General features: G+C 47.0%; 1 protein-coding gene across 1 annotated transcript in view; it reads left to right on the forward strand.

Moving 5' to 3' along the window:
* Window positions 1-24501, forward strand: part of PLCB3 (phospholipase C beta 3) — an 869107-nt gene that overhangs the window by 828187 nt on the left and 16419 nt on the right. Inside the window, exons 27-28 of the mRNA XM_069644864.1 lie at window positions 8029-8245; window positions 17201-17366. Coding sequence (XP_069500965.1) covers window positions 8029-8245; window positions 17201-17366 — 383 coding nt within the window. The remainder of the gene's footprint in view (window positions 1-8028; window positions 8246-17200; window positions 17367-24501) is intronic.

A 24501-nucleotide genomic window follows, 5' to 3' on the forward strand; every position in this document is an offset into this window, starting at 1 on the left:
TGCTTAGAGGAGGAGTGTTTTTGTTTATGCATGCATACAGGCAAATGCCCATATATAGGCTGCAGACTATCCACGAGACGTAGAAAGTAGAAGCATTTACTCTTTTTATCATAATGCTGCAACCTCTGCTGAATAAAGTAACAGGATTGCTTAAGCCCCGGCCCTAATGTTCAGATATAATAGGGCACAGTGGGGCTAAATGGAGGAGTTAGAAAAACACATCCGCACAGGGTTGCAGGGTGCCTTCCGAAAGATCTTTCAGGAGGAAAAATAAATGCAAATGCCATAATCAAGAACACATTAGAAACCGCTGGACATCAGGGGTCAAAGACAACAGTCCTCAAACGCCACATCTGGCTCAGAGGATCAGGGTTTAAGGCAGAAACACAGAAAACCTTATTAGACGAGCAAATTTAGGAAGTCTCTCCATTTGGCAAAGCCATAGATTATACCCTGGAAAAGCTAAGAAAGACCATGACACCCTTAAAACCCTGGGCCAGATATCAGCTAAAACCTTTTCAAACGAGAAGCACACTGTCTAACCGACTGTCCTTTCAAGGGAACATATAAAGTCCAGCAAAAGCCCAATACGAACAGGCACCAAGCACTGGGTGGTATTAGGACCCACAACATCAGCAGACATACTGTAGACAACATTGTAGAGGGGAGCCAGGATAAGAGGACAAGCCTCCCTCTGGAGCGTCCTCTTCCACAAGGCACTGACTTAGAGATTCAGGCCCCCTGCCATGTCACTCCCGTAGTAGGACGCATAACTATTACACATGCATGAGAGTGGATTACAAAAGGCCAGTGGGTGCTAGAAACTTGTCGCAAAGGGTTACTCCGTAGAGTTGCTAGAAATACCACACAACCTACTACCACCCAACAGGTTGCTGCACGAACATAAAGAAATATTTGAAAAAGAAATCGAGGCTCTACTTCACAAGAACGCCATCGGACAAGTTCCTTCACACCAGGTAAAGAGAGGCATTTATGCCCTTTTTTCCTTGGTTCGCTAAAAAGAGAAAATATTGAGGCGGCCAGTCTTGGACCTTGGATCAGCAAACAAATACAGAAAACCACAAAAGTTCAGAATGAGCACAATCACAATCGAGGTGGCTATCCCTCTCCTAACAAAGGGGTATCATGACCACCTTGGTCATCAAAGATGCATACTATAATTTTTCAATGTTCGCAGCCCACCGAAGATGTATACGGTTCGGAATACAAACACCCCACTTCGTGATATTACCTTTTCGAATAGCGTTGGCGCCTCGTGTGTTCACAAAAGTGCTTGCAGTGATAGCAACACAGATGTACCGGAACAACATTCCTGTCTACTCTTACCTGGATAACTTACTCCAAATAGGGGAGTCACAGGCAAGCTTCCTGGTAAACACCCAGTTAACCTTAAATCTTCTACTTAGACTGGGTTTCAATGCTTGTCCCATCAGAGAAAAAAAGTTCCTAAGGTCTATAATAGACATGGAATAAGCTATTGCTTACCCATTGCATGAAAGGATCCATGCAATCCTATCGCTATAATCCCGTTTCTAGGCAGGCTACCCAGATAACGGTAAGAAGGCTAATGAAGTTACTAGGTATGATTGTTTCTTGCATCTACGTGGTTCCTCATGCGCAACCAAACATGAGGAGTATCCTACAGTGGCTCTCGCGTCAGAGGTCCCAATTGTCAGGAGAATGGGACAATCGATGTGGAAGGATCCAAAGAGGTGGTAAGTGTTCTTTATTGGTGGTCAAAAGAAACCCAATTAAAAGGCACACCATTCAAACTCCCAACAGTGCAGGCTACAGTATAACACACGCCTCAGCACCAGGTTGGGGTGCCCTATTGCCAGGAACTCGCCTCACTGGGATCATGAACATAAAGAAAAGCAACACAACACATGCATGTGCTAAAGCTGCAAGCAATACAGATAGCACTCCAATCTTTCCAAACCAGGCTCTACAACAGTGGTGTATTGATCAATACAGACAGTACCAGAGCTGTGGCATACATGCACAAACCGTAAAGGACACCCTCCGTAACACTGTAAATCCTAGCACAGAACATATCGCAGTGGTGGATCCAAAATGGAATCTTCATTCAGGCACAACAAGTTCCAGGTGATCGCAACCACCTGGCAGACGGCCTAAGCAGGGTATTCCATCAAAATCACAGTGTGGAAATTAACACACATGCATGTCGGGACAGACAACAGTGGATCTGTTTGCAACAGACGAGAACACAAAATGCCCAAGCTTTGCATGAAGTACCCACAAAGAAGGTCATTGGGGAACGCTCTATGAATGAGTTGGTCAGGTATATTTGCATAATCGTCCTCCCAGAGACTCCCTTGACCCCAAGCCCGCCCCCGACTCTACAAAGTCATTTGCAGGTAACATTGATACTAATTGTACCAATGCAGGCAAGGCCAACATGGTAGCCACGCCTCTTAAGGGTGGCGGGTCAATCACCTTCCAAACTCCAGGCAATCCACAACTTGCTAACACAACAAAATGACAAGCTCACACCCCCATGTTCGCATCGGACTTTGCAGAATGGCTCCTGAATTAATAGCACTTGGACACTTGCAGCTTCCAGAAAGCTGTATAGAAATACTAAAAGAGGTCAGAAAACCAAATGCAAGATACTGTTATTACGAGAAATGCAAGGGCTTTGTGTTATGTTGCATACAAAAGATCATCGGCTCGATTGAATGCTCACCAGCAGGCGACGACAATGTGTTTGTCCTTTACCGATTGTGCAAAAAGGAAAACATGGTTCGCTGCTCCCAGCCCTGTCTTACTCCCATCAAAAAGGCATAACACTATCGCCGTAGAGGTGAAAAGGGATACACAGTATCCCTACAGCGCTCCACTGTAAAGTGGCGTGCGCTCCAGAAAATTAACACAAAAAACATGACTGAGCAAAACAGGCTCCATTCACTGGGAGAGTAGAACAGGTAAGTACATCTAAAAAGGTTTTACTTATCTCAAAAGTCAGACAGGGTCCATGGCATAGGCAAAGCTGCTGGGGATGACATTGAAATCTATGGTGGGAATATGCAAGAATAGCATTCTTTCATAAGAAGGGAAACCTGGCCTAATTCTAGCACTGATCAGTGAGGGCCCCCATCAAGGCGCAAACACACGTCTGGGGTTGCAACTGGTAGTCTTGGCTCAGGGGAGACTGGCCTGGCATTTCAGTGCCAGGCTGCCCTTCTTGGTGGGAACAGAATAACATGCAAATGGGTATTTTTCCACCGAAGATAAACGGCATGATAGACTCTCCTAAGTCTTCACCATCCCATAGAACAGGTTATTGCTCACATTTCTTGACAAAATCTAATTTATTTTGCTTTGCACAATTTGTCCTCAGTTCTGGGCTTTAAGCCTGTTGTCCTCATTCAGGGTCAAAGTGCAGGTAATTTGTATGTACCTCAGAGTCTCTGTTCCAGGAAAAGGACTCCTAACATGTCTACGAGATGCTTGAGGAAAATCTGTAGTTCTGATTGGCTTAACGTGTACATGGCTCTGCCCCATTTGCAGCACCATGAGTGCTCTGCCAGGAATCCATGGATGGGTTGCCCAGCCTGACTTTGGTATTTCCCTTTGCTCTGTTTTTGCTTTTTGCTGGCTTTCTACTGTCCTGAACCTATGTTTGCCAACGCGCCCTGAGTGAAAGCTGTAACTCATGATGGATGAGTAGCATGTAACTGACATATACCCAGTGTTGTTCGTGGGTGTGTTTTCTCAGGCGGGAGGTGTGCTGGGTCGTTGGCTGCCCATACACACACAGAGCTTCATTCTCTCGCCACCTCCCTGCAATGTCAGTGACCCATATGATGTCGAAATACTAATCTGAAGATGTTCCCGTGCTAAACGTACTTCCTCTTGGGCCCTCGGTCCCTGCGCATGCGCTCTCTGGTTCTTGTTTACTCTTTGAGCAAGAGACAGACGACCATTTAAGTATCTCACGTGGAAGTTTGCTTTTATTGTAAATAGAGTTTTGGCTCTGACAGTTCCTAATTTATACATGAAGTAGTTCATCTCTCTTCCGGGATTGCTTACTGGCAGCAATGTCGTCATTACACAGCTTGCGCGCCATCTATAGTCCCGTTTATCATGCTTACTTGATGGGTCTGGGTGTTGCAGGTGCACTATATGTGCTTGCATCTGGTACACACCAGTCTGCAAAGCAGTGGATCGCGGTTTACATTTTGGCATCCGGCGTCATCGGGCCACTATGGTGGAGATTGGCGCATTCCAAACATTGGGTAACATATATGCAATCTTACGTAGGACTCGATTCTGAAAGCTTTAGCTATTAACTTGCGCCATAAATAGTAGAAGTTTCAGAAGGGGCAACTGAATGCGGGGCACCGCTGCCCGTCACCCTGTATTTATGATTGCAGCCCTTGCAGCCCTACATAGGCAGTGAAGGGGCGAGACAGCTGTTCCAATGAGTTTATAATGAGGACGGGAATCACATGTCCTGGGCTGTGGTGTAGAACTAAAAAGAAACTGATTATTCGCAAGTGTGTGCCCATAACCAGTCAAAGCAGAATGCGGAGCAATTGGGGTTGGCGGGTTTTCCTTGGGGACTGAGACTGCCCGCCCCCAGCTCAATCATACCCAATTGGGGCAGGTTGGCCATGCCCTTGTTTAGTCCGTGGGAATTCAGGCATCTCATCACTGAATTAAAAATAGCGCTTTTATTCTCCTCTCCCAACATCCAGGAAAGCCAGGATGCTCTTCCACTGATTGCATCTCCTCCTTATGCCGCACACTGAAATCTTAGTGTTTGCAGCACAAGCTGCATGCAAAGAATGATGTGACATGGAGAGGCCGAGCTACGAAAAGTGGATTTATTCTGTTTTGTCCCAGAGAAATGTTCCTCTCAATCAAAAGAAATGAGAGATTACAGTAAGGATGTCAGGTGCTGGGGGGGAGGCAGGTGAGAGCATTGCAGAATTCTGCTCCAGCTTAGATTGCGTGTGTTGTGTATTAGTTCAAAGCTCAGCTTTGGGATTCTTGGAGGATGGGAAGCGCTCACGCCACCCCTCCTAAGCTGTTTGCCGCTTGCGTCCTGGTAACCAGGACTGTGGGACAATGTTGTTGCTGAATCGATATTGTCAGCTTGGCTTTTTAACGGGATCTCGTGTCCTTTCCCATTTGCATTTCTCTTTCATGCTATGGAAACGGATTTAGAGCTGCTTTTAAAATCCTCTGGGACCATTAAATCAATCCAAGTGGAATGTGACAAAATCTTTCTAAAGCTCTTTCGGTTCAAGGTACTACCACAAAAGCGCTGTAAAAAGGAGTCTGTTAGATCCTGCAAACCCGCCATGATTCCCTCCTCAGTCCTTCTGCTTCGCCCCTCTACCTCACATCCAACGCTGCATTCCCCCCACACCTCCCAGCATTCCCTTTCTTCAAAAGATACTGAGCTCCTCTCCGCCCACCACTTGCATGCGCTTCTCCACCCGCCACCCTTGTCGCGGTCCTCCTGCTTCCTTGCCCAGTACCCCCTCTAGCACTGCAGCAGCCCGTGTCTAGCGGCATTCCCAACTAAGTCCTTTCATCATCTCTATGCAATTCGCTTCTCCGGCCTTGACCACTTCCAACCCAGCATTACTCTTCCGTCCATTATCTACTCCACCTACTACCATTCCTTTATCTGCACCTGCCAGAAGCCCACCCACCCAAGCCTTTAAGAGTGGCCATGACTCCACTTACACACCATTGCTCTTACCAATACTCTCACACTCTATGCTACCTCTCTCACACTCTTTGCTACCTCTAACAGAAAGGTCTTTGTGCACTTGCCAACATTTTCACATTCTCTGACATATTCAAGCAGGACACTACCTCTAACAGTGTTGTACTATCCGCCTACCACATTTTTACCCCATAATGCTACCACTTGTACCCCATTTGTACTTCAAGGAAGTACATAGACCTGCCAAAGGCTCCTACCAACTGCTAGCTCACTGTGGTCGTCCAACTTCTTCACAAATACCTCTTGCGTGATTACAGCCTGCGAGATACCACACATCCAAGCATTTCACCCCCATCTTTCTTAGCTTCCTAAATGGGCCCCCAGCAGTTCTATCCCCACCTGCTCTTCCCATCTCATGCCCTTCCAATTTTCTTTTTCAACCCCACAGACACAGGCTTGGTTCCGCCAGCCAGGGGTCTCTTATGAACTCTGTGCACGCCTCTGTGCCAGGACACCACTGCAGTGGTAGCTGGCACACTACAGATGACTACTTACTTCGGATCTCCCTGCAGCAGTGCAGTGAAGGATCTGCAACCCCACGGCTAAAGGCACTGCATGGTCTTTGGTCATGGAGCCCGCTGCTCATGCTCCAGCACATACGTGGGATGTGGCAAAGATGGCAGACTAGCCTTTGCAGAGGTGTGGTCCTTCTAGCGGGAGGAAACTACTCATCAGGAACACACACAACTGAGTTTAACATCATTTAGACAACACCCAATTCTCAGGATGAAGCACTTAATAAACCCAGGTTCGGGCCCATGGAGATAGCCGGGTCCTGGTTGAACAAACATGGGCCTATAGAAACCAACTTGGGGAGGCCATTGGTATGGGTGAATGGCGTCCCAGCCGGAGATTGATCCGTATGAGAGAAGGCGGAGGTTGGAAAGAGGAGTACCGAGGAGGAAGATGGGAAGAGATAAGCTGAGGAGTGAAGGAACAACAGAGGGCACGAGGAGGTTAGGCAGTGGCGTTTGGAAAAGTAGAATCTTTAATAAGGAGACGGGAAAGACTGGAGAGGAGGAGTGGCTGACCATTAGTAGTGAGGCGCAGGAAGTGTGGAGCCAAGAAGTCAAGTAGGATGTTGATGGATCTAGTGTGGAGAGGAGTAAATTGAGGAAGAAGAAAAACGAGGTTGGAGAGGGGGTTCATTTGGGAACTGGATACTCAGTGCGGAGAATAGAAGTCAACCCTAAACACAAAGTGTGAACCTAGGATGGGTGGAGGTGCATGTGGGATCTAGGATGAAAGGGGGCAGTAGGGGAGAGATATAGAGCAAGTCCCCTTAAGGAGAGGAGGATATTGGGCAGGTGTTCCAGGACCATAAGTCATGGAGGTTGTCTGTGCCGCAGACCAAGCCAGGAGTCCTCAGGTGGCCTTCATCTATTAGCTGCAGTCCCTTTCTGTAAAGACCTAAAAGGAAGTGGTGTGCCTGCAAGAAGAAGAAAAGCTCTCCCACCTGATACTCAATTGAGGAGAATTCCACAGAGAAACTAGATAACTTCACAGGAAACTGCCTGTAATAATTTATCTTTTATAACCCCTTATTTCCTTTTCCCAAATTCCTGTGAAATCCCCAAATAAAATCCTGTTAAATACAATGGGCCTCATTACGAGTTGGGCGGTATCCCAATGCTCAGTCCGCCAGAATACCGGCCAACGGAATTACTGTTACCGCCACTTGGTGGACAGATTACAAGTGGCGGTGTACATCCCCATTTTCTTTTTAGTCCATTGTACTCGATGGGGCTTTTACTCCACCACCGTAATTCTGGCATTTTTTCTGCAGTGAGTGGAAGGATTTACCTCCACTCCAGACCAGGCCCGACCTCATAATTTGGCGTAGTGGTAAAATTGGCAGTAACGGATTTGCCGCCCATTTTACCACTTAACGCCATACTTGTCATGACGCCCAATGTTCTATGTTGTGCCTCTTTGGAGGTATCACTAAGCCTCTAATAGTACAGATCTTGCATAATAACTCTGGTTAGGGCCCCACCACATTCTGCACTACCTCCAACTGTACAGTGATTTGGGGCACCCACTCTCTTTCGCTGGCCTCCCTGTACTCTCATCTCCTCAGTTGTTGTGCCTTCCCTCGCCCGCGCTCTGATCTGTCGTCATGTCTGCTAATGCCTATCACAGTCGCCCCACCCCCCTTTGTTTCTACCTTCTTGTTCTGCTGGGCGTTACCTTGGCCCCCCACCAGCATGTCTGTGACCAGCCGTGTGTGTGCTTCTTTGCAGAGGTGCGGCCGCAGTCCGTGGAGGAGATGAAGCAGCACAAGGCCTACGTCAAGCTGATGAAGAAGCAGTACAAGGAGCTGAAGGAGCTCAAGCGGAAGCACATGAAGCGGATCTCGGCCATGAAGAAGGAGCAGGACAGCCGCATCAATGAGTTCCAGAGCGACAGCCTGCGGCGGTCCTTCAAGATCGAGACCCGGCTGAAGAGCAGCAAGCGAGGGTGAGCATATCCTGCCATGGGGAGCCTGCCCTGCCCAGCGAATAGGTGGGCAACTGAGTGCGAGTGAGTGTGTCCCACAAAGCAGAACTCCGATTGCAAGTGTACAGTCCAGCAGGTGGCCTCCAGACACTGAGTTCATAACTGATTTCTCAAGTGCATCCTTTATCCGAGTGTGGAAGGGGCACCATCCAGCTCCAAGGCCTGTAAAATGGGCACGCAAAGCATATTTTATTTATTTTTTTACATTTGTATAGCGCATAAACAGCCCTTAGGCATCGCGGCGCAGTTACTTGTGGGGTACTTACAGCTGTGAAATGCATTTACATGTTGTTCATTGAAACATTAGGACACATTGTCAATTTATGAATGCATTTTGAGGTTTGTCAAGCGATGCAGGTGATTGTGGGGTGTGTCGGACGAAGAGTGTAGTTTTCATAGCTTTGCGGCATGACATGAGAGATACCTCACCTCGAAGGATAGGAGGTAGGGCATTCCAGTGTGAGGGGGCAAGGTAGGGGAAGCGAGCGCCCCCTGCTCTGGCTCTCTTCACCATGGGTACATAAAGCATGTCGGCGTAGGGAGTTCTAGTTGGCCTTGTGGAGGTTGCGGGGTGGATCCTTTGTGTTAGGTAGTCGGGTACGGATAGGTGGATGCACTTGTGCGTCAATGTCAAGGTTTTGAAAAGGATCATCTTTTATTGTGAGCCAGTGGGCTGATTTTCTGGCAGCCGTAATGTTATCTTTTGGAGATGTCTTGAGCTGGGCGGAGCACATATTTCTGGTTGATTTGTAGTCTTTCCAGTTTTTTTTGTGGTTGTCCCTAAGAAGAGTACATTACAACAGTCTAACCTTGTGCCAGTAATGGCACTGGCTATGTTGGTGCAGTTCTCTTTGGAGAGAAAAGGCCTAGCTGCGTTGAGTTTAGCATGGTAGGCCGCAAAGGAGGCGATTGCATTGACTTGTCTATTCATGTATAGGTTAGAATCCAGATAGACTCCGAGTGTTTTGACTGAGTCAGGACTAGCATTTTGATCATGTCAAAGGTCAAGTGGCTGAACCGTGAGTCGAGGTATTTTAGCGTGTTAGAGGAACCTACCAGAAGGAGTTCAGTCTTTTCAGAATTATTGAGGCATAGTCCGCTGGCTGCCATCCTTGCCTGGATGGTGGTGTAAATGTTATTGAGAGTAGTGGAGTCTGTGTCATAGTTTCCGGTCAGGGTAAGGAGGATCTGAGTATCATCCGCATAGTTGGCGCAGGAGGTACCCAGTGCGTCAAGGATGAGGAAAAGTGGGTGAGTAAAGATGTTGTAGAGAGTGGGAGAGAGGCAGGATCCTTGAGGTACTCCGCAAAGCATGATGGAGGGTGAGGCGGAGGCCAGGTCAGAAAATACTATGGTCCTGCCTTGCAGAAAGGAGGTGTTCCAGGCGGTCGTACACACTCCTCCCCTGGTACACACCTCTCCCCACGTACACACCTCTCCCCATGTACACACTTCTCCCCTCGTACACACTTCTCCCCTCGTACACACTTCTCCCCTCGTACACACTTCTCCCCTCGTACACACTTCTCCCCTCGTACACACTTCTCCCCTCCTACACACTTCTCCCCTCTCTTCTCCCCTCCTACACACTTCTCCCCTCCTACACACCTCTCCGCTCCTACACACCTCTCCCCTCCTACACACTTCTCCCCTCCTACACACTTCTCCCCTCCTACACACCTCTCCCCTCCTACACACTTCTCCCCTCCTACACACTTCTCCCCTCCTACACACTTCTCCCCTCCTACACACTTCTCCCCTCCTACACACTTCTCCCCTCCTACACACTTCTCCCCTCCTACACACTTCTCCCCTCCTACACACTTCTCCCCTCCTACACACTTCTCCCCTCCTACACACTTCTCCCCTCCTACACACTTCTCCCCTCCTACACACTTCCCCCCCCTCCCAGTACTAATCTTCTCCTCCCACTACTAATCTTCTCTTCCCACCACTAATCTCTTCCCACCACTAATCTCTTCCCACCACTAATCTCCTCCCACTAACTACTCAAACACCCTTCTTTGACTCTGTACCATTCAATTCACATTAATTCCTTACACTAATGTCTCTGCTTAATAGTCACACAAACATGCACACTCACACTGTAGAACCACTTCCACTCCAAAGCCAATGCCTTACCAGCTGCACAAATCTCTTCTACAACTGCTGTTTTCTCCTTATGGTTTTTTGGTTGTAAACCACCTCCGACCTCAGCCATAAAACCCACACTTCCCACTACAGGCTCCTCTTTTTCTATCCTCCCCATCCTTGTATTGGGCCCCTGTCCCTAGCCAATCCTGTCTGGTCTTTCCCTCCTATGGCGTGCATGTGCAAGGAAGAGTCTTCAAGAGGGGACGAAGCCACCCTGACTTTCCCTGCGCGGGCTTCCGTGTACTGGGCCTTGCAGCCCAGGAAGACTAATATTCACATTTGTGTTCCGGGCCCCCGTTCGGTGGTGTCTTCTGCTACATCTCTCCAGGGAGTGTGGGTTCTGCTCACTTTTTGTTCCTTCCTTGGTGGTCCAGGAGGCTATTGTGCTTGTATGTGTGCTTGCCGGCTGCATCTGGCAGCTCAGCGAGACGTTCTGTGCTGCCACATAGGGCCACATATTCTCTCTGTCGCACAGTGCTGTGCATCCAGCATTCTTCGGTGGCGCTCTCTATCATGCCGTGACCCATTTTGTCCCAGTGATGGTGCTAGTTTTTCTTTTGTTGTGGCTGCATTTTTGACTTTGGATGCAGGCACTCTAAACGTGACAGAAAGACACTGCTGAGTATCTTGTACATGAGGCAAAACTGGAAATGAAGATCTGCAAACAAGCATACTGGGATGGAGGGCACTTATTGGGGCCCTCTCATCTGCCCTCACCATCAGTGTGAGGACTGATTTTGGTCTTCTCCCTAGGCCTCCCACCATGGAGCAGACCCATTTCCATCCGTTCTTCCTTCAGTTTCTCCAGGCAGAATCTGACTAGGTGTTTCCCACAGGCATAACATTGTATGGCCACCATTCAAGTTGGATGTCCAGGGAGGCCTGGACCTCCAACATTTATGGTGGTCATACAATGTTATGACCAGTCCTCCCCCATTAGTGGGAGCCGGTTACCTTCAGCTGGGTTTAGAGTAGTGGGTCCAGGTCATCTGATGGTTGAGCTCTCCTCTCTTGTTCACCACAATGGTTTTACATCCATAGTTCCTTGGGTCCCCAGTGGTGTCCCGGGCATACATGGCCCTCTCGTGGGCGACCGCCATTTGAATGGCCTCCTCAAGTGTGGGCTTGTGTAGCTGCTTGATGACCTTTTGTAAGTATGAGGGAAGAAAGTCTGTAAATTGCTTCATAGGTCTTGTCCTTCAGCCACTTATTTCAGAAGTCTTGCACCCAGTTGTTTGTCTAGGAGCTTAATGTTAATGTTAAAGGATATTTGTACCGCGCACTATCACCACCGGAGTGGTCCCCTGGCGCTCTGGCGGCTCTGAAAGAGGGAGGGGGTGAGTTAGTGGGAATATGGTGGAACAGTGCAAGAGAGCAATGATGTGCTGTTGGCAGCCTCAGCCCGGTGGGTCCGTTGGCTGGGCTTGGGGTGTTTTACGGTCGGTAGTCGTCGTGTGCTGTTGTGCAAGTCTATGTCCGGTTTGTTTTGTTGTTGCGGTGTAGTGAAGTTTGTGCGGATTGCTGCGTTTTAGGGTTGTGGTTGTGTTTGGTTAGAGTTTGAGATGTGTATGCAGAGGGGTGAAATTGTTAGTGGATTGGTTAGTTGGCATTGCTGTCCTTGCAATTATGTCTAGGTGTGATGCTTGCTATCATTCACTGTTCCATCGGAGTGTGGCGGTTGCTAAATTTCAATATTCTGTCTAGATGTTAGGCAGGCTCATTCAAGTGTTGCACTTGTCATCATTCACAGTTCATTTAGGTGTGACGTATGCTAACATTCACATTTCTATTTAGATGTGACGCTGGCTAAAGTTAAGAATTCCATCTAAGTGTGGCACATGCTAACATTCACAATCCCGTCTGGATCTAACGCAGGCTAAAGTTAAGAATTCCATCTAGTTGTGGCACATGCTAACATTCACATTTCTATCTAGATGCAACGCCGGCTATTGTTAGGAATTCCATCTAAGTGTGGTACATGCTAACATTCACAATCATATCTAGATCTGACGCAGGCTGAAGTTAGGGGTGCTTTGACCTTGAACTTCAGAGTACCTGCCCTTTACACTTTTCACATTACACAAATCTCAACAATCTTCCCCAGCTTGAAGGGGGCGGGGGAAATGGGAGGGGGGGGGGGGTGAGGGGAGAGGGCGTTGAGACTCTTTTAATGCAAATTCAGTTGGACAATTAATGGATGTCACTTTTTTTAGTTGGTTGGTGTTCAGTGGCTTAAGTGAAAGCAATGATCAGGTTGCAAGCATTGTTAAGAGAAATAAATAGATAAGCCTAACGAAGAGTGAAGATGTCTGAGGCAAAAGCAATAAGGCTGTCTGTCTTGTCCTAGATGGTCTAAAATGCCTCTCTTAAGATCTTCATATGGGGTGTGGCCACCTGGGTTTAGAGATTGGAAGGCTTGTTGTGCTTCTCCTGTTAAAGGGTGGGGAGGGTGATGTACTTGGTCCAACGTTTTCAGTGCCAACCTGCAGTCTCGGTAACCCTCTTGAAATTGATGAAGAATGTGGATGGGTTTTCCCCAGTGCTGCTTTTTTGTAGTTGGAGTGGAGGAAGTTACTGCCATTTTTTTTTTATTCTTTCTGCTATCACCCTGTGTAAGGCCACCAAAGCCTTGTGGTGTTGGCGGCTGATGTCTAGCTGGTCTTCTACCAGGGCCTGTAATAGGTCTTCCAATATCATCAGATTTGGGCCTCGCAGCGCTGGTTCCCCAACCAGTGGGGAGGTAAATGGTACTACTTCTTCCTCATCTGGGCTTGTAGGGTCCCTCCACTGTCTGAAGCAGCTGTCTCTGGGAATATTTGGTAGGCCAGTTCACCTGGCTTGGACTCTTTCTCACTGGCTGGACCTTACCCAGGCCACTCGTATCTGCTCCATGAGGCCCCCCTTGGTCTCGTCTACCAAGATTGTTTCTCTTACAGACCGGATGTCTTGGCCTGGTGGGTTATCTGCCATTGAGGTCTTAGCCTGGTCCTCTGCTTCCTCCAATATCGGGTTCAAGCTTAGAGAGTTTAACTCTACTCTTTTCTCCAAGATCTCTCTGTCCCAAGGTTTGGTACTACCGGTTCCCACGGAAAATTCTTTCCATGTTCCTTTGGCATAGGTCGACCTCTGTATTGGGGTCTAGAACTTCTGACACTGTCACAGATGGCACAAAAATCACTCTGAGTTGTAAAGACAGTTCAAGGGTTTTATTTCTTGTGTGGGGCCTAGAGCCGTCCCTCTTTCTCTCTCGTCTGAATTCTTTGACCCTTCAGTCTTTCACTACTGATCTTGCATCCACCCTTTGATGTTACCTCGCCTCCCACTCCACTCTACTACTACTCCTTCCCACTTCGCCCCACGCTGCTACTCCTGTTCTCCACATTCCTTCTACCTTCCTACACACTACTAGTGCCCTTCTCCACACCACTTGTCTCCTCCCACTACCACTCTCCTCCCCCACTACTAATCTCCTCTTCCCACTACCACTCTCCTCCTAGCACTACTATTCATTTACCACTACTATTCTTCTCCTCACACTGACACTCCTCCCCACACTACTACTGTCCTCCTACCAGTACTCAAACACCCTCCTTTCACCCTATACCATTCAATTCACATTCACTCCTTACACTAATCTCTCTTCTACAAACACACACTCCCACACTGCACTTCCACTCCCAAGCCAATACCTCACCTGCTGCATGAATCTCTCCCACAAGCCGCTGCACCCACCCCCCCCCCCCCTCCTTCCTCCTGCTGGTCTTTGTCGTCATCCACTTCTGACCTCACATGTAAAACCCACACCTCCGACTACTGTCTGCTCCTTTTTGTCCTCCTCACCCTTCTTGGAATGAGCCCCTGTCCCTAGCCGATCTCTGCGCATGGTGTGTATGTGCAAGGAAGAGTCTTCAAAGGGGGGGACTAAACCCCGCCTCCTTTCTCGTCACGGGCTCGCCATGTACTGGGCCTGGCGCTCTGGGCAAACCAATGGTCACGTTCTTGTTACAGGCCCTCTTTCGGTGGGGTCTGACTGTATGTCTCTCTGGGGAGGGTGGGTTCTGCCACTTTTTTTGTACCCCGGTGGTCCAAGAGGGTTTTGTGCTTGTATGCGGTCTCATCTGCTCCCTCACAGCTTTGTGAGACGTTCTGTGCTATTGTGTAGGGCCGTGGCTTCTCTCTGTTGTGCAGGCCCATTTCCTCCGGCTTCGGTGGCTGCACTTTAGTTCTCTGCTGTGTCCCCCTCTTGTTCTACAACCCATTTTGTCCCGATAGTGGTGCTGGTTTCTCTTTTGTTGGGGCTATGTTCTTGACTTCTGATGCAGGTACTCTAAAGGTAACAGAAAGACACTTGCGAGTACCTAATGCGCAAGGCAGGAGATAAGGACCCGCAAGCAACATTCAGACACTGGGGAGTGGGGCAGAAATTCAGGCCCCTCTCACCTGCCCTTGTTGCCAGTGTAAGCGCTGGTTCTGGCCTTCTCCCTAGGCCTCTGACCTTTAGCTGAGGCGGTCTCTCCAACTCCTCTCTTGACGAGGCCAGTGCACTGTTCTTGTCACGGGGTGCAATGATCAGCTCTGGCGTTTATAAAGAGGCTTTCCATATTTAGGTTTAAACCGAATAAACCTGGTGAAACCAACCAGAGAACAAAGTTTGCTTTTTAGTGGAAACCAGGAAAAAATCGTGTCTATTGACTGTATTTTTTTGTAGGCTTTGTTGCAATTGTTACTGGGAGATGCCAGGAGCAGTAATGAGCCTTCTGGGAGCATGCCCTGATAGAGTATGTACCGCAAACACATTTTGTTGGACTAGGCTCATAGGTCGGCCATCTGCAGGAATGGCTTCCTATGATGTTTTTTTGTTTGCGCACCATACATTTGATGTAGAAAATATTCATTGTCCAACCACACTCCCCCAACGGTCCCAGCTGATCTTCTGCAGCCGGCATTCTTAGTGCACACCTCGCACAACTGTTTCATAAATTCACAAAGCCGTTGTATGGCTTTACACTAAGTATAATGAAAGGCTGGCCTCTACTTGTAAGTGTGAGAGCTCCTCTATTGAGAACGATCATATGCAAATGGTTATTTCCTTTCTGTGAAGAATTCAGTGAGCTAAAACGTGGTCAGTGTGGTCCCACCCACAAGGGCAGCCCAGCACCGAAATGCTAGGCAAGTCTCCTCTGAACAAGAGTACCATCAGCAAACCAGGACACGTGTTTTGGCCTTGTTGGGCCTCCTAAGTGAGGTGAAACTGAGCCTCTCCAAAGTACTGTGAGCAAGCGGTCGACATCTGGATTACTGTGGGTGACCTGGGGTGAAACCCCAAGTTTTACATATTAAACGAAAGTGTGGGAGCTTCTCATATAGAGAATGAACATGAGTCAAATACCCCATTCAATGGAATTTCTTTCACTCTGGAGGGTCTACAAGCACGTTTTAGCTCACTGCACCCGTCACAGAGACGAAATAACCAATTGCATATCAGTCTGGTCCCATCCACAAGGGCAGCTTACTACTGAAATGGTAGGCAAGTCTCCTCTGAACAAGAGTACGATCCTTGGCCTCAAGCCCATGGACTGCATCTCTCCAGGCTGAAATCCCTCTACTGGCTCCCTGTGGCTGCTAAGATTAAGGTCAAGACACTGCATAGTCCACTAGGCTTCCTGGGGCTGGGGTCCGCACGATCTACAACGCTCTCTTCCTAAATACTCTCCTTCTAGAGCCCTCTGCTCGTCCTCCTCCAACTCTCTGCGGGCGAGTCGTTTTTCCAAGCAAAGATTTGGGGGTAGATCTTTCTCCTCCGCAGGTGCCTCCCTCTATCTGGAGCAGGAGCTCCTTCAGTGCCGGAAACTCCTTAAGACCTTCCTCTTGTTTCTCTTTCTTACACAATGCTCAGCACTTCTGCACTTTCAGCTTTGGTTCCATGAGAGGAGTAACCTCTCTGCACGTGACCCAGGGTCCTGCTGGACTGGGCACACTTGTTCTCCCAACACCCTCCCTTGCACTTCTGTCTGTACACTTGCATGACCTGAATTTACTAGGCCTAGTAAGTTCTGTCTCGTCACCCCTTTGTCCCCCCACCCAATCTGGTTTCGCCTGAAACACTTCATGCACTTGCACTATGAGAAATGCTGTCAGGCCTCGTACGCTAGTTACTTTTTTTGTTAGATCATTCGGAAAACCTCAAGGCCTAAGAATGACTACTGTATTCCCTTGCTCCCATCCCGGCTTGAAGCACTTTGAAGCACTTCACTTGTGTATAAGCGCTGTACAAATAAACAATCACCATCAGTAACCCCAGACTTGTGCTTTGCCTTATGAAGGGTGCAGTGAGCCGGGTACAGATTGCAGGGTGCATGAAAAGTTATGGCAGAAACAATATTTTACTTGTGCTGAAAATATTTTTATTTTAACTAACTTTGTATAACGTATGATTTTGCAGCATCAACATATCCCACGTACAGCAACAAAATCAATGTTCGTTAGTATATACTGGAAAAACACAGCTGCCTAGAATTTCTTTTAGGGGAAAAATTGGAAGTCACTGAAACACAGATTCCAAAACACTGACCGCATTTATGACTGAATGTGTAAGCGTGAACTCCTGTCCCAGACTATATTAAGGGGCATGTGGAGACACTGTCCAACCTTGGGTTTTAAATTGAGTTTGTCGGGTATCCATTAGCCATTCAACTGAGAATGCAAGAAGAGAACAAGACTCAAGAATGTGTTTCCGTTCTTTCCACGTGTACCCCCTTTTAGGCTGAACAGCTCGTCGGAGGACATGCTGAGGGAGCTGGATGACTTGCAGCGGGATTTAAACCGGAAGAAGTTGCAGCTGCAGGAGAGTCAGATGCGTGAATTGGTGCAAGTGCGAAAGGAGCAGCACAAAGTAGAGAAAGCGAAGAAGCTGGAGTTCCTAAATCAGGTAATCTGGCGTTGTGCCCGTTTCTCTCCCGTTCTGCCACTGGTGTTCATGATCTTTCACAGTCCACTACTCCTTCTCCCTTCCCCCTCTACTCTTCACTCTCTGTGCAGACTGGTGGCCTCACAGTGGTACCAAGCTCTATAGTAGCAACCAACATTACGTTGTAGTCTGTTTCATTCTGCTTCTACCTCACTCCCTTTACTCCTCCCATTATTCTCTTGACCCTCCGTGGTTTAAACTGATATCCGTAAAAGGCGCTAATAAGCAACCAACATTACACTGCCACTTCAAGGTACTAAATATCGCTATAACTAGTGCTCTCTGTTGTATGCTTGTATAAGTGAGTCCAACTAGAATATCCTCTATATGGTAAAGCATTTTTAATCCCAGTATATTTCAAATTTGCACAATGGCAGTTATGACAGGTGCCCTCTGTCTTTGGCAGGAGGCCTACTAGGGTGTTTTGCCAGAGCCAGTACTGCCCCAAAGACGACATGAGGAAGTTTGAAGGGCCCCAGTCGTGCCCCTTCCTGTTTGTGTCATGCTTTGCATACCAGAAACCACTGTCTGTCATCCCTCCTCTTACCCTTGCTTGTCAGAATTCAGTTTGTCATTTTACAGGATTACCCTTCCGAGAAGGCCATGCAGCGAAGGGAACTTGCCACAATCTCTGGAATTAAACTGCTGGCTGCACCGAAGAGGAAACCGGATCTATGCTGCTTGTGACGAATTGAGGGAATTAGTATGTTTGTCCTAAGGGGAATCGACCATCCCCGGGAGGCTAGGGAAGTGAGCCAACTCCACAACACCCCTCCATAGGGGTCGGGGCAAGTAGGACCAAACCGGCAGAGCCTACCCCTTAGGGGGATAGGACTCCTATGAGGAACTCCCTGGAACAATAAACATGATGGCATATATGGGACTGTCAAACCCATCACATAATGGGCTGAAGAAGAAGCTAATGGATGGTGTTATCCAGAAGAAAGAGAAATTGTCTCTTTAAACGAAATGAGCCAATTTACTGTGACAAGTAGATTAAAAGACGATCACTCGTCCAGTAGAGAGAGAGCAGAGGGACAAGAGGAAAGTGAGGCACGTCTGTCAAAGCGGGGGAGGTCCCTTATGAACATGTACCTAGGAGGAGGCAGTACCACAGCAGGACCTGAGGCCTGTGAAATCCAAAGTTGTGGGGAAGCAGCACACGGAACACAGAGACCAGCGTAGCTGAGAGCCCAGCGTAGCCAAGAGCCTGACAGAAGCAGAGCCATATGTGGCTTGAGAGTTTGTGTGGCGCAAACCTGAGAGAATCGTGGTGGGCAACCTGCCCTCATAACGGTGCTGATACCATCGTAGGGAAGCCACAGCAAGCGGCACTGCTCAACTTTGAAATGCAGAGAGGCAAGAGGAAGAGTGAAGACTGAATAACAAGAATGCAGAGGAGATCGGCTCTACAGTGCAGTGGAGGAACGGAACAGAGGCAAGGCCCATGAGAACCCTAGAGTCCTTCCCTGATAATAAGGAAGGTAACAGGACATGTCTGGCACAGGAAGCCAACCAATGAAAACTCGTCTCAGTACGAATGAGAGAAACGTGAAAGTAAACTTGATAAATCTGAACTGTGATAATGTGAGCAAGAGAATAACATTCCCTCGAGGGATGGTGCATGAAAGTGAAATATCAATCAAGAATGATCTCAATGAAAGCAAGAAGAGATCAGATGCGTTATACATGCAATGAGAGAAAGCGAATAATAGAGATAACCAAAAGAGTGAATAATAAAGCAGGGACATCTCTACCCTGGGAAGAGGGGAAATCAGCAGAATAGTGGTAGATGGGAAAGAAAGAGTTTGAGAAACTGAAGGCCAAGGTAGCCTTTATGATCAATCAATCGAAGTCAAGTAGAGGTACTCCTAAAGTTTAAAGTAAATACCAACTGGATGAAAGAGTTACACAAACTGATAAGAGTCGCCAAACACTATTGAAAAATGCTACATCAAGAAAAAGTTCTTTGTAAATAAGAAGACGAGTGTAAAGCACCTCACAGCAGAATGGAGTCATTCTCCTGCCCTTATTTTTGTTTCTATAAGTGATGGGGTCAGATAGTATTCTTTTTTGTTGTTTGGTGGACTTATTCTTTCTGGACATTCTGAGATGACTGACGAGCAGTGGTTCTGGCTATTAGGGCAACTCCGCCTCCTTGGAGGTTGTTCCTATCTGTTCTAAGGATACTGTACCCTGGGGGGATGGTGATAGCTAGTAGGGAGCCTGCGGCAGGATGTAGCCAGGTTTCGGTGACTACTAGTATGTCGAGTTGTTGGGCCACGATGAGATCATAGATTTCTATGGTATTTGAACAGATGGAGCGAGCATTGATGAGTGCACCTCTGATCATGGGGGTGGGCTCAATGCGAGTTGCTAGTTGAGGAAGCGGAGTCGTGTTTTTGATTTCTACGAGTGGTTTGGTTTGTTTATTGCAGGAAACTTTGAGTGGTCTATTTGTAGGTGATGTTGCTGTATTGGTCCCGGTGTTTTTGGTTGCGGTAGGTCTGGGCGCTTGAAGGTTGGAATTGGTTCTGGCTCTAAGTCTAGTCCTGTAGAAGGTATAGTTGTATGGTTTGTCTTGTTGCAAAAAGGAGGATAGTGTTGAGTTCTGAATAGGAATGGAGGGGGCATCTGGATTAGTGATAATAGTGTTGGCGATATTATTGTGTGCACTTATAATGGGAAAAGGGGGGGATGGATGGGGAGGAATGGTGCACGGTGTAGTGCGGTGCGGTGCAAATATCTCCGAAATGTATCCTAGGGCCTTGAAACATGGTTCCATAGAGAACGTTGGGTTTTGTTCCTTGCATCGAAACTCTTACAATGAGTTTTGTGCAGTCCTTCTACAACCACATTGATGTTTTTCCAATTTCAGGCAACCGTCTCATGTGTGAAGGGGCTGAAATATGGGGAAAGGGCTGGGGTGTCCAAATGTCATCTAGCCAGTAATGTCTGGAGGGTCCTAACAGGTAACAATGCAAAATCTGGTGCAGATTGGTGGAAAGGTGCAGATTTCATTGTATAAGGAACAAACTAACAAATGTTCTTCTGTACATATATAATATGGAGATGTAAAAACTGTTTAATTTCACAAAGTTTAAATTGCTTTCTGGACAAAGTACACTGTTTAGTGGGTTACTATGAGCAAAAACTATTCTATTTACTTGTCACTGGGTTGTGTTTATGTTGTTAAACTTAGAGGGTTTCTGACTGTTGTGGAAACTTAACGTTGCTTTTGAATAGATACTGAGAAACATTGTCAGGTTGGTTACCATTCCTTTCAGTGAGCCAACCCCTAGGCAAAGACTGCTTTTACCTACCTTGTGTGACTTGTTGTTGGGTAAGAATTGATGTAGTCACACTGTGTGAGACTACACAACACTTATCGGATTGGTATTAGGTAACCCACATTTTGGTATAGGTCTGTACTCCACAAGTTGGCAGTGTGACTGAGTAGCCAGGCATATCTCAAGATGGGTAAATGTGAGATGCAGAGCTGTAGAAATGAAATTCGTAAATACAAGTAACACAGTCAAGGTTTCAGTTATAAATAGTTAATTATATAATTAACATCAAGTTTTTAAATAAGCGTTCTTTTAAAAGGCAATTAATGTTACACTGTAAATATACTTTAAAATACTTTTCAGAATCAAACAAGTGAGTGGATACTCTTTGGCTATGCTTCTTACACAATTCCTACACCCCAAGGTGATTTAATTCACAAGGACAGTAAAGGCATTTATATATCACACTAGTTATACTTTGCTGATTCTGAGGTTGCAGAATGGAAAGTTTTAAGGAAGAGAAAGGTTAAACAGGTTCTCAGTATACGTGAGGACACTTTAGAATTTTCCAATGAAATCTAGGCAGCCTTTCTCATTAATAAGTTTATCAATGCTTCGTTTGCTACGAGCTCTGTGCCTACCAGTCTAAAAGATGCATGGGTACTCCCATTGCTAAAAGAGCCTACGCTCGAGCCGAATAACCCATCTAACTAACGGCCGATCACCACAGTCCCTTTTCTGTTGAAAATACTGGATCGAGCAGCCTATCTCCAAATCCTGTATTATCTGGAACTTAACAATTTACTAGGCCTAAAACAATCTGGATTCAGACCCAGACATGGGACAGAGACAGCACTTGTTGATCTAAAGAACCAAATTCAGGGTTTAAAAGATAAAGGTAAATCTGCCTTGCTATTATTACTAGAGTTATCGGCGGCATTCGATTTAGTGAACCATGATATATTATGTAAGCACTTGTCATCTGCTGCACTCTTCTCTGACCAAGCAAACATGTGGATTAAATCATTCCTTAATAATAGATCCATGCGCGTCTTTGCTCCATCCGCCTCAGCCTTGCCATCACCTGTATCCTGTGGAGTCCCCCAAGGATCTTGTGTATCACCAACACCCAATGTTTTCACTAAGCCTTTATTCGATATTCTTGACCATCTGGGTGTTACGTATACTAACTATGCTGATGACACCCAGATCCTCATCCCCATCACTGGTGACTACACTGCAGACAGCAAAACTTTGAATGATATCTACAGCATTATACAAATTTGGATGGCCAACCAGGTTTTGTCTAAACGACAACAAAACTGAACTTCTCCTACTTGGATCCCCTACCAAATTGAGCAAACTAAATACTGCCTTCAAAACCTTCATCATCGATGGCAATACCATTAATGTAGCACACACTGTGAAAACACTGGGTATACACATTGACGCATCACTATCCTTCAAGAAACAAACTACCGCACTTGCATCAGCCATAGTTTATACATGCAAGCTTATTGCAGCCTGTCGCCCTTACCTATCCACAAATAACTGTATATCAGTAGCAAGAGCACTAGTGTTATCCAAACTAGACTACTGCAATGCGCTTTACTTGGTTACCTCACAACAAAACATAAACAAAATGTAAGTAATGCAGAACAATGCAGTTAGATCAGCATGTAACATCCCAAGGAAACAGCATATTTCCACAACTAGACAAAACCCTCAAATGGCTAAACAGCAATCAAAGAATTGACCTCAAAGTTCTATCAATAACACAAGTCCTTACACAATCAAGCGCCATCCTACCTCTGTGACACCTTTACACAGCATACTTCAGTAAGACCTACTAGAACAGCCCAAACTCACTGTGTAAATATACCCCGTTTCAACCAACAAAGGGAGCGGGAAAGTTAGTTTCCCTGTTCTTGCTGCAAACAAATGGAATGCACTCCCCCTCACCACAAGAACTGAGCCCTCATTCAGGATCTTTCGGAATAAGGTCAAATCAGGTCTCTGGAACCAAAACCCCATTTAGCTATCCTATTGCTATTATGTAATTCTATATTTGCACCTGTATATATGTACCTGCTTACTATGTAATTATCGCCTCTCCTGTTGTATGATACTGTAAATTGTTGATATCCTCTGATGCAAATGTGAAATTATAACATGTAAGATATGCGCTCAGTTGCCTCAGGGCTCTGTCGCGCAATACAAATAAATAAAATACAAATAACAGTCTAAAACAAGTTACCACCTATGAGGGACAAACAATATCAAAGTCAATGGGCCAGAAAAGTCTGCATGGAGGCAGGATAGCCAAAGTTAATTTGAAACAGTCTATGGAGCTGAGGCACTTCTTAGAATTAAAGTCTTGCACAAAGAGAATTTGTAGAAAAGTCACTTGTAGGGTAACAAGCTGTTAAGCCTGTGAAAAGCAGAGTTGAAATGAACTTTAAAGGTAAGCCAATAAAATTCCCAACTGAGAAGAGCACAGCTAAAAGACCATGAGAAAAGTACCCCAAGTCTAAACAGTACCTCTGGTTTGAAGTAGAGGGGGTCGAGCTGGATTCTGTCCTGTTGCAGCGATGCAGACCCTGGGTTCCTGAACCTTACTCGTGGGTCAAGAGGGAGGACGTCTGGAGGGCTCCTTCGGCAGCACTTTGTAGGTAGTCTGCAGCTAGGGGCTCTTTTCGGTTCAGCAGCACTTCACGGTTTCAGCGCTTGGTAAACAGCACTGTTGCATTTCTCGGATACTGGTTGGGCTTCCTTCACTCCTTGGGTCTTGCAGTTGGGTGAGGATTCGATCTCTGGTCCTTTTGCTTCTGAAGGGTCCTTGGGAGACTCCTGGAACTTCTAGCCGGATTTCAGATGTTGCACTCGACTATGGGTGTCTCGACCCCTGGCACCCGGTTCTTGCAGCAGCGAAGAAGTACAGCCAGTCGGGGAAGGTGGTCCAGTGGAGTTCGTCTAGGGGTTAGTTGGTCCCACTAACTCACGGGAAGAAGTCGCTCCTTTTGGAGCTCTCTATTGAATTGAAAAAGGAGTTTCAGCATCAGGGCTTCACCGGGCAATTCAAAGGTCTAGGAGGATGCAGCAAGCTTTGTTCACGGTTTCTTCATCGGGTGTTTCTCCCAGTGGTCGACTCTGCCTCTAGTCCCAAGGACAGCCAGCCGGCCAATCAGGTCTGGTTTCATTCAGGCATTCCTAGAGACAAAGGACAACGGGAGCTTCGGGAACCTCCCTCACATCCTGCCTTCCCAGACACACTGGAGCCAGAGGCGGGCTTCAGGGCTGAAGCCCACCAAAGGCAAAACTAACAAAGGGCTCATGCCTGGCTCCGAGTAAAACCCAAGAAAGACCTCACAAACAGAAAATGGCAAGAAAAGAAGTCGGGGGGGGGGGGGGCATTTTGACAAAATGGTCACCCATGGGTGCTGTACTGCAGCTGAGGGTTCAGCCTACGGTAGAAAAGCACAAGGGTAGGACAATTAAACCATTGCCACCAGCCATTTAATGTAGTGAGGGTAACATAAACATGTTACATGAGAATGTATGATAAGAGGCTACTAGGCACTCCACATAGGGTGGTGTGTGCTGGACCTACAAAGAGAAAAGGTAAGTAAAGTCAATTTCACTTTACTATTCCTGGGAACAGTAGTTCACACAAGAAAAGGTATTTAAACATGGTGAGGAATCTAAAGGATTTCCCTGTGACACTGCACTGAAGGTGCTGTGTGTCGCCATACAAAAAGCAGATGCCTATGGCGTTTGTCAGACTCCAAAAACAGTGGAAACACATAATC

Source organism: Ambystoma mexicanum, chromosome 2p (assembly GCF_040938575.1).
Source record: "Ambystoma mexicanum isolate Mex_15411 chromosome 2p, UKY_AmexF1_1, whole genome shotgun sequence".
NCBI lineage: Eukaryota > Metazoa > Chordata > Amphibia > Caudata > Ambystomatidae > Ambystoma > Ambystoma mexicanum.